The 10,674-nt window shown below is 39.2% G+C and overlaps 1 protein-coding gene across 23 annotated transcripts in view; it reads right to left on the bottom strand.

Moving 5' to 3' along the window:
* Positions 1-3,787: 3,787 nt before the first annotated feature.
* COL25A1 (collagen type XXV alpha 1 chain) overlaps positions 3,788-10,674 on the bottom strand; it is a 299,717-nt gene continuing 292,830 nt past the window's right edge. For 20 of the 23 annotated variants that reach the window (XM_040699609.2, XM_040699607.2, XM_040699608.2 and 17 more), the window contains 2 exons: positions 10,615-10,653; positions 3,788-9,312 (listed from right to left, as the gene is read on the bottom strand). In XM_040699609.2, coding sequence (XP_040555543.1) covers positions 9,277-9,312; positions 10,615-10,653 — 75 coding nt within the window. In that variant the 3' untranslated portion in view covers positions 3,788-9,276. Of the gene's footprint in view, positions 9,891-10,614; positions 10,654-10,674 lie in introns of all 23 variants that reach the window. The other 3 variants (XM_040699611.2, XM_040699613.2, XM_040699622.2) reach the window with 1 other exon arrangement.

Below are 10,674 nucleotides of genomic sequence, written 5' to 3'. Positions count from 1 at the left end.
GCGCTGGGAAGCAGCTGCTGCTTGCGCCGTCCTGCCCCGTCTCGCCCTTTCAGAAACTCTGCACCGCAAAGAAATGTAAGGGCTATGCAAGATGCCGTTCTGCTCTTTTACAAGCATGCACCAGCGACCAGTCACTCTTCCATCAGGCCTTTGCGTTGCAGTTTTAGCAAAACGATGCTGTATTAACAATTGATAGGATACTAAACTTCATCAGAAAAGTTCAGAGTGGGATGGGAACTAGCTTGGTACGAGGCAGGTTGCGTCTGTTCCTTCAGAGCCACAGAAGGACATGCATCAGCAGAAATGCCCTTTCCTCTTGACCATTCTCTTGATGGTTTTTGTACGCTCTTCTGATACTACTAGGAGTCAGGCTGCCACGTCTCACGTGCAGAGCAGAGAAGGGTTTTTTCCCACAGTTAGCAGAAAGACCTGGTTTAGTAGCTTGTGGTACCAATGGGAATGGGAAGGCGGTTGGACTAGATGACCTTGCAGGTCATTTCCAACCTTGTGATTCTATGATTCTATGACCCTGCCTAAGACACAGGGCTGCCCAGCACCACACTACTCAGCTTTTCTGGTCCTTTCCAGTCCCTTCCACCTGCTGCCGTGATGCTGTGGAGTAACAGGTGTATCCTCCATGATACAGAGGATTATTACGACATTTTTTAAAGTATGTAGATGTACTGTTTTCTCCATCTTGTTGTGCTCACTTTCTGAAAATTTTGTCTTTTCATGTCTCCCCATATAGAGGATGAAAAGGAGGAAATGCTACCACAAGCAAGTCAAAGTGTTCAGTAAAATGCCTTCCTCTCCCTAAATACTGCTTCAGAGTTGGGGAACCTCTGAAAAACCACATGCTGCTGTTTCATCCTGAGAGGCAAACCCATTATAGCTGGTCAGTGGAAAATGACCCACACTGACGACATGTTTCTGCTCGGAAAGGTAAAGGCAGGCACGTGGTGCCCGTTGCCTCTTTGCAGGAACAGCCAGCATTACCTTCCAGAGCCATTTGCACGCATGCTGCTTCCTGTCTGTGGAGAAATCATGTCAGTGCTGAACATTCCAGTAGCGTTTGCAGTTCTGCATTTGTAAAGGGCAAATATATTCACACAACTTCATTAATATCATAATAAGAAGAGTTGATATATTTGTTTGCTTTTGTTGTTACGCCATATTTGTTTTTATGTATGTTACCTCAAGCAGAATCGGTTACATCGCAACACTCTGTGCCACAGACAGGAGAGCTCCTACAAGCACATGAAAAATCATTTCCAGGCAGTTGTTGTTCCAGGAGGGACCATCCAGACAAAAGGTGATGCCAGAAAGAGCTCATGATTGCTTGGAATACTCAGCCACGCTGTAATCCGTACGTACAAAAATGATAAGAGTATTTATTAGTACCGAACATTATGTCTTGGCATACGCACATCACAGACCTGCATCTTAATTGATGTGACAGGACCTGTGACCACTTTTGACTTCAGACACAAATTACAGCACATCGAGTACAGCTACACTGGCAGAACATGCTCTCCCGTTGCAGGTTTGTATGTGGTATTTTCCTGAAAAATACAGTCCACGTATATTGATATACATACAATATATATACACACACACATATGCATGTGAAACATCCAAGCTCTGACTTTAGAGCAAGCATTTAAAAGCAGCACATTTTTCTCCTGCAGGCAGGAAAAGGGAGAGAATGTCCTATGAGTGCTCAGACTGGGAACCAGCAGACCTCAATGGAAAAGCAGATGAGTTCATAACCCTGGGAAGACAGAAAGACTGCGTTTGTGGGAACATGACTTGAATGCTTTGGCATTCCCTTGTTTTGTTTTTCACATTTATTTGGGTGTGGCTGTTAGTACTTGCTGGAACATGAAGGTTTTGTCAGCTCCTTGTGTTGTCCTTTTATTATGTTAACATTTATTTTTGTGTGGTTATTAGAATTGAATCACCAGGTGAAGTTGGGTGAGGTAGGGACATACAAGGCCACTTCTGTTTCCCTCTTCTGATTGCCATGGACTCCTTTTTATAAATGGGTAAAGATCAGCAGGTTTAGTAGGTCTACAAAGCAGAGTTGGATGTGAGTAACAGCCTTTACATGTTAATTTAACTAAAAGTTCCATTAAAAATGAGCGGGAGAAGTGGCAGGGATTTCCTGTGTATCCATGTGGCGCTTCAGAATGTCACAGAATTATGAAGGAGGGATCTGGAAAGGAATGAATGCCAGAGAAAAGTCAACACCCCATCAGTACAGTAGGATGAAAAGCCTATAGTAGATGGGTTAACTGAGGTTTGACTTTAGAGGGAGCCTGATATTCAAAAGCAACAGGGAGGCAGTAACATCCCTGAATGGGAAATCTACTGAGAGGTAGCTTCAGCAGCAGTCAGAGCTTGTGGTTTGCTACCACACTGGAAATAAATCATATGCAGCAGACAGAGCTTGGTTAAAAACAGAGCAGTTATGGAACTGAGAGAGGAAATAAAGGCTGGAAATACCCAGAACGGTTGTCCTTCTGCTAACAAAGTGATGCTAGGCTAAACATGCGCTGCTGAAAGTAGGTCTATTATGGGATAAGTTCTTAAAGAGTAAGTATCTGAAAAAAACCCATCCAACACATCCCTGCAGTGCCAGGACAAGGCAGGCCCAGAGCTGCGCTGCAGTTTGAGGGCCCAACATCCAGCTCCAACTTGCTTTTTGATTGTTTCTTTACAGTACAGCTGCAGCAGAATCAAGAACCACTCTCCCTCCTTTACAGAAAAACAACAACAAGAAGTCAAACTGACAAGAGAAGCCAGTACAGAGAAAAAGCCAAGAGTGACTGCAGCAAAAGCAAGGACTACGTGCAGTCTCCAGAGAACATCTGCTCTCAGCCCTTCTGGGGATGCTGGGTAAGTTAAGTTTTGCACTGAGCACCTCCTCTGGGAAATGGAGGAGAGCTGTTTTTAGTACCCCTAAGAGCTAGATAAGATTAACATACATTTAGAGAGATTACCAAGAGTTAAGAGGAAATGTCAAAACCCCATGGTACTCATTCTCTCTTACAGTCTAGAATGAGTACATTTTTGAGGTGAAGGAAAGGAAAAAAAAAACGGGGAGTGTTTTGTTTGTCTGAAATATTTGGAGATTTAGAAGACCCAAACATTTAAATAATGCTTTGAAGAGGTTACAGCTGCTGCCCAATGTTTTGTTCTTCCAAAAATGTCCCTTGCTCAGAGACTCCAGCAAAAATGTGTCCTCTGAGGACAGGATGCTTTTGAAAATATACCATTTTGTAATAATGCTTATGCCTCAACTTTTCTGAGCAAAGCAGATTCATAGAAAATGGACCAGACCTTCATATCCTCGAATGGATACCATTGCTTGTGACACAGTCCCTTTGTGTATCTATTTCTCAGCAGTTCAGGTTTGGTTTTTGTCTTAAATGTTACTGAAAGGATCCACTGGTGATTTTCAGCTTTATTTCTTTGGACCCTACGATGCTTAAGCAGCAGTTTAAACTCTTAACCTCTGCAGCTTTTCCAGAGCGAGGAGATGCTCTATGGTTTGCAAAACAGGGCTCTTGCTTTTCCTCACTTAACTTTTGTGGACGTATGTAAACTTTGCAGTCAGTTTGGAAAAGGAGACCAAACAGACGTGATCTGAAAGTAATACACATATTCATAGAAGTATTAAGACTGGAAAAAAGCTCTAAGATCCTTTAGTCCAACCACTGACCCATCTTTGCTGTGCCCGCTAACCGTGTCCCTCGGTGCCACAAGTACATTAAGAATGGGAGAGCAAGGTGAGTGGTCCTTTTATTGTGCACTGTAGAAAAATGCAACATGTTGCCAAGGCCCTGATTTTTGTGCTAATGTGAATACTGACTTACACAACCCTCACTGGATGTCAAACTGCAAATTAGCACAACACAACACAAACTTTTTCCACTGTGGACAAACCGAAGCGTATTTTTTGCAGCAACACAAAGAACTTTGTTACTATGCAAATCAGCACCAATAATTGAATTGATATTTTAATAATTACACACTTTTTACATTATGAAAATAAATCATAAATAGTGTAAAAATAATTCTGAAGATCAACTTCTCACAAGCAAGAAACAAAATCCAAAGTACAAAACTAAGGAAAACAAAACAGCATACAACTGAAAAACAACAAGGAGAAATTTTAATAATAAAAACAAAAGCATGCTGTTTGATCAGGTTCAATTAAGTCAGGACCAGAGGCCACGATAAAGTGGTAATAAATGACAAATTAAAAACCTTGCAATTCTTTACGCAACTCATCAAAAGAGGTCTTGTGACATATTTACAGGGCTAAGACACTCCAAATATTTATAGGATTGATAATGTGGTACTGACCTATGTATCCCCCCGCCCTCCCCCCCCACCCAAAGCAGTGTAATCCTTGCCAAATTACTTTTCATTGTATTTTATCTCCTCTACTGCATTTATGAGACCACTTGCAATACAAAAATAACTGCACATATAGATGAACTTAAAAAAGTAAAAAATACAAATAAAAATATATAATATTTTCCAAAGGAAAAAGTCAGATACATACATCTTTGTAACATTTTTAAAGTTGTGTGATATTTTCCCAAACATGTACAATAATATAAGAATATCCACATATATGTTAACAATATGTAAAACATCCTTCCACCAGCCCAGCTCTTCATAATACTTCTGAGAAGTGTGCAAGTACCAATGGTATCTGGGAAATTCATATGATTTCCTTTTTAAATAGAAACAAGTAAAACACAAACGGTCCCAGGTTAAGTTAAGGCCCCCTGTTTTCCAAAGAAAATTCCATTTCCAAGCAGCACTGATAATTGGATGCATCTTAAAAATAGAACAAAAGTAAAACAACACTCCAACTCTTTTTTTTTTCTTTTTTCTTTCTTTCTTTTTTTTTTTTTTAAATACAAACTCCACTGGTTTCGTGGAGTATCCTTCTCAAATTCCATTAGAAATGATGGTGGCAGGCACTTGTTTCCAACATCATTTAATGACTCCAACCACCATGTAAAATACTTCAATTACAGAGGATGCAAGAAAACCTTCATTTATACATTACAGCAACATTCAGATTCATAAAAGTAAGTTGCAGAAAGGGAAAAAAAGAACAAGTCAGGTGTTAGTCATGATTCTGGTCACTGAAATGGAATATTATTTTGCTATGACAGAAAATCAGACTATCTTTTGACCACTGTCGCTGTAGATATAAGTGATCTGTATCACTCTTCAGTGTGAAAATTTAGGTCTCACTTTAGGTAAAATACAGAGATTTGCATATGAAATTTAAGGTGGTTAAGTAGCAGAGAACAGGAAACTTGAAAGTCAACTACTGTGTGTCTTTTAGTATCTTGATCACATTCGAGAGTGGATCCTCAGCTTTTACTGACAGTAGTGAGCAAAGTGTTTTGCCTGATTTAGGCAGCCAGCGGTATTTAAAGTTGCAAATATTCCCCTTGTTACTACACAATACGGTCTTTGCAAGGGAAGGATGTGTTACTCTCCTTGCTCTGGTGCCAGGGAAAGCGAGGCACAGCCAAGTGAAGAACCTTGCATGGCTGAGCCCGGGCGTAAAATTCCAGCTGTGCAACAATCAGTGCAACTCTAAATGCTGGTTGGGTCCAGGGTCCTGACACAGCCCCCAGCCTTACACAACCTTCCCACAAGGACCATTGTTTCCATTGGCGTTGCATTATCTTTTCCATTGGCATGACTGGGTAACAAATGCCCACATGCATGCTTCTACAACTAACTCTTAATGGATCCAAAGTTATCTTGCCACACTGTACATGACTAACCCCTTTTTAAGCGGAATACTTTACACGTGTGCAGGTATACTGATTTGATTATTCTGCAACTCGTTCATAATACTTAAACGGTAGACAAGAAGAGTATCTAAGCAGCTAGATGAAGAGTGTCATTCTGCCTTGATACAGTACCAGAACGTGACATCAAAATCAGCAATAAATAAAAATATAGATCAAAAAGACATTGTATATTTGTTCCATGAGTTAAAATTTCATGCTTTATCTCAAAGGAAAAAAAAAATAAGTGTCCAAAACATCCCGAAAAAGGCTCCCCATACTAACCTTTGAATATGAAGACAAGGACCAATGTCAGACATATTTCATACAGTGCTTAAAAGACTTACTGCTTCTGTAGCAGGACTTCTGCACAATGTGGTTATACTACACTTGAGTAACAGATGCTTACAAAACTTCATATGAAACAAATACTGAAAACTCTGAAAAGAAAAAGGAACTAATCATACCTGAAAAGGTCAGGGATATAGAAACGGCATAGGCTAACACCACTACACATTTCTACAACGGAAAAGACTGGTAGAGGAACTACAGCTCCTGTCCCAAACTAAGCAAAGCAAATAATTATCTATTTGGAGGAATGCTACTAAAAGATACAACACACGAGGTGGTTCAAGCTGCAGCTTTGTCCTGAAAAGAAAAAAGATATACTAGCACCAAAAGCAATTGCTTTTCAAAAATAAACATGTTGCAAGTCTTCACAGGGTGCTTCTCTTGATGAAATATTAAACTCAGCTCCCCCCCTTTTTTTTTTTTTTTTGCACTGAACACAACTTTTCTAGATACTGCCAGGTTTCATTTCCAGTAAACCTTTCAAGATGCAAAAATTTTATGCAAATCATAGCATCAAATCTATGTAGTTTAACCTGTGAAATTATTTGCTATTCACCGTGGTCTTTTATATGGAATGAACTTCCCATGAAAATGAACAGTAGGCTTTAAAAAGTTAAATTAGATTATTTGAAAACAAAAACAAAATAACAACCAGAAAAACCACAACAGTATTCCTTATCCCTATGTTGCAGGAGTTAAAGAAAGAGATCATTTTGCAGGACAGAAAAGAAAGTGAGTAAAGGTGCTTAAGTGTTTCATCAGTGGGGTCTCACTGCCAATAAGTATGAGGAGAAATGGGTTTCTACTAATATTTAACAGTAGAGTCTATAAAGCTTCTTTCCTGAATGAAGAAACTGTGAACCAAAGTTCCGCTGGCTTTATTGAGGCATATAGAAATGGATGCTATCAGGACAGTTAAAAAATATAGATATACAAATCTAAAAAATATCAAAGTGCTAATGACAGCATGCAAATGCATAGCTCTTTCTGTTGCTATTTCTTAAAATAAGTACATTGTGTTTGTAGACACTCTCAATATGGCATTGCCAAATGATGTCTAGCCAAATAATAAACATCCCACTTTATTTTCCATTTGAATACTCAGAGGGACCTTTCAAATATAAATGAATCTGATCTTAATGCATGATTGCCAGTATTTGATATTTTATATAAACATGCAACTGCTTGTCTTCGCATTTGTAATATAGGTAGCTCAAAGCATGCCAAGTCAGGGCATAGGTGTAAGGAGCTGCTTCTTGTCAGGAGAGCAGCTTGCTCCTCAGCACTGCTCTTTTGAGACAACGCTTCTTAAGCAAGCAGAAGCAACCTGGTGACTCAATCAATCATGATTTATACATGATGCCCCTCTCTGTGGGAAGTCCCTTGCTCACATTAGTGCTGTAGCACTGTGTTAACATGAATCTATGACACGTGAAGGCTTTTATTATTGTTAATGTAATTACTCAAAGAGATTCATACTTGCATTTCTGAAAATTTAAGCAAAAAAAGTATTTTTCCTCATATATGTGAACATTAGTTTATATCTTAATGTAGGAAAGATGGGATTGAGCCGTAAATATATATATATTATATTATGTATAAACATACACACAAATAATGTTGGACTTTCGTTATCATTGGTAAGGTACTATTAGATAGAGGCCACTAAAATAATCTTTAAAAAAAAAAATCTGTGAAAGATTTCAACCTCCAAGAAAATCTCTTCTTGTCTCTGATACACCAAGGTGGCAATAAATTTTTAGCAGAGTGAAAGACAGCATTAGAGTGGCTATATATTGATCTGATATTGAAAAGCCATACGAAAAGTGCAACTACAGCAGGTCCCCATCTTCACAAGTATGAAATGACTGAGCAAGAAAAAATGTGTATTCCAAGAGGGCAAGATGCCCACACATGGATGGAGACTGCCTGCCTTCCTCGATTTTAGTTTTGGTCTACATATGAAAGACAACGCTCAGAAAAGTAACTAAAAAAGTTTGTGATCATCCTACTGTCTACTAGAAACTGAAGTGGTATAAAAAAGAACTTCCATCTGTCAAATATGGCACCATCTCTCAGACTAGTCTCTCCAACTACAGTGCACCATATGAAGACTCAAAACTGGAAAAGAAAAACCTTGAAGCAAAAACTATACAAATGTGGATGAATTAAGTATTTCTAGTATTAATAATAATAATTAAAAAAACAAAAACAAAAACAGAGAAGGAAAACTCTTCCAATGTACCTCTAGAAACTTCATCACCTGAACAGAAGGGGAGAAATAACCACAGCTGGAGCAGTGCAGTGTGATGACATGTGCAGCAGTCATCACAGACTTATTTCTCTCCAACGTTTTATGGGTGACAATGTCCACTAAGGTCATCACAACAGCAGAAAAAGAACAAGGTGAGTCAGTCAGCCTGTGAAACAAAAATAAACTCTTTTCTTTCTTACATTTAAAGGCTTTAAAGATCGTAAAGAAAATAAATTGGTTAATACTGAAACAAGATGAACGTGTGACTTGAAGTATTTCCTTCAATGCCAACACCACAAATGTTGAATAGATTATTGAAATGTATCCTTCATGGCAACTGTTACAGGAAAACTAACCATAGCTTCCAGAATTCTGCAGAGAAGTTCAGCTAGTTTTATGTCATTTAAATTGCATCACTTGAAAACCACACCATGGTACGCACAGATCTGGTCAGTTCTATTATCCTCCCAGGGAGGATCTTCCGATTCGTCCCTGTCTCAAGGATGCTTCTTCCTTCAGCAGTCCCCAGATACAACAAACGCAGCACAGACTGTGCCAATCCTTGAGTAAGGCTGAGAAGCTTCTGGTCTCAGGCGATCCCCGCAGCATCTCTGTAACCTTTCCAAACAACCCACAGAGAAGCCTGGCTTCTTCTTCAAACTTCCCTCCTCCTCGATTAAGCACTCGACAGGGCCTATCATGAATGTCTTCATGACTGTGAGCAGTGCAAGGCAAACCGATGCTGATTGACAGGCGGGACCCACAAGGCTGGAGGCCAACCACCTGCAGCCGGAACTGTGTTCCCCAAAAATTCAAGGCCTCTTTCTATCCTCCTCTGCTTTATCTCTTTTTAGCAATAAGCCATGGTGTGACTCCCTTGAGACGACAAAAGGAAACAATTCAGAAGCTGGAATCAAAGGTCACCGTGAGCAGCCATTTAGCATGTGACGTGATCACACAACAAGCAGGTTTGGCACACAAACTCATGCTTTTAGTCTGTAGAAGCAGATGTAGTGGCATGAATCAGTGAAGCATTTAAGATGGACATGGAAGCCAAGTCAGTAAACTCCAATGGCAGCTGGTACAGTACACTTCATAGCATTTAGCTCTTATTTGGTCACAATTTCTTGTAAACTAGTTCATGGCACTCATTGTCCATGCAGGTCCACAAGCCAAAATATAAGAATTTACAGAAGTAATCAGATTTATGTTATTGATTGCTGCATAGATATCTCTAGAGAGAGAATCTTGCAGGTTTGTCCTGCAGTTATATATCATCTAACTGCAGATGTAAGTGAAAAAAAGATGTACACATGGACTATTGCAAACAAGTAGAAGCAGCTACATGTAAACATCTCTCAGACTTGTAAAATCAAATTTTCCATTTGAAACTATAAATACAAAAAGTGGAGCACTATATACACAACTTCATGCTCGTAAGGTTAGATTCATCACTGCAGAGACAAAAAGAGACACAGATTGATCAGGTTAGTAAACCAGTATTTCTGATTTCTATTTCAAATACATAGACATGGCAGAATTTTAAGAGTAGCACCAGAGATTCTTCAGTGATAAATGCAGCCAGGATTTCACTTTGACCTTGTTTTTTATTTTTTCCCATGTATTGTTCCATCTACATCTTCACTCAGAATACTCTCTTTTTAAAACTAGCACTGTCTAAGTTAAAGCTGCACTAAAAAAATGCTGCCACCAACATTAGTGTAAAAGTAATATTACTAATTACACAATTATCATTAATATGAAACATAACAAACAGGAGAATATATTCATGGCAGGATGCACTGTTCTTCTAAGATTTCCCTGAAAAACAGTACTGTAATAGAGCAAAGTAAATGTTTGATAAAAATACCCTAATGCATAAGCTTTTATAAAGAATTGGAAGCAGCAGTCGTGCTGAAACTAAAGGGTGTGCGACTCTTCATACAGAAACGTTTCAGACTTCCCAGAAATCTAATAGCAGCTGTTTCTAAAATACTGCCTCAATGAGATACTACTTCTCTATACATTGCAACCTCATTGCATCAACTACTGTTGTGGAGAGGCCTTATTTTGCATCGCTACATATGTTGAGATGTCTAAGAGACTCTGAAGTATTGCTCAGTGTGACTGTGTGCCAAGGACATGCTGCCCTGGGGAGAACAGTTCTACCCATCCTACCTTTTGCCAACAGCCAGGCATTGGTAATCCATCAGGACCCTGTTTCCATGGGAGGGGAAA

The sequence above is a fragment of the Gallus gallus genome, chromosome 4, assembly GCF_016699485.2.
Source record: "Gallus gallus isolate bGalGal1 chromosome 4, bGalGal1.mat.broiler.GRCg7b, whole genome shotgun sequence".
NCBI classification, from domain to species: Eukaryota; Metazoa; Chordata; class Aves; order Galliformes; family Phasianidae; genus Gallus; species Gallus gallus.
This window is presented reverse-complemented; position numbering and strand designations above follow the sequence as displayed.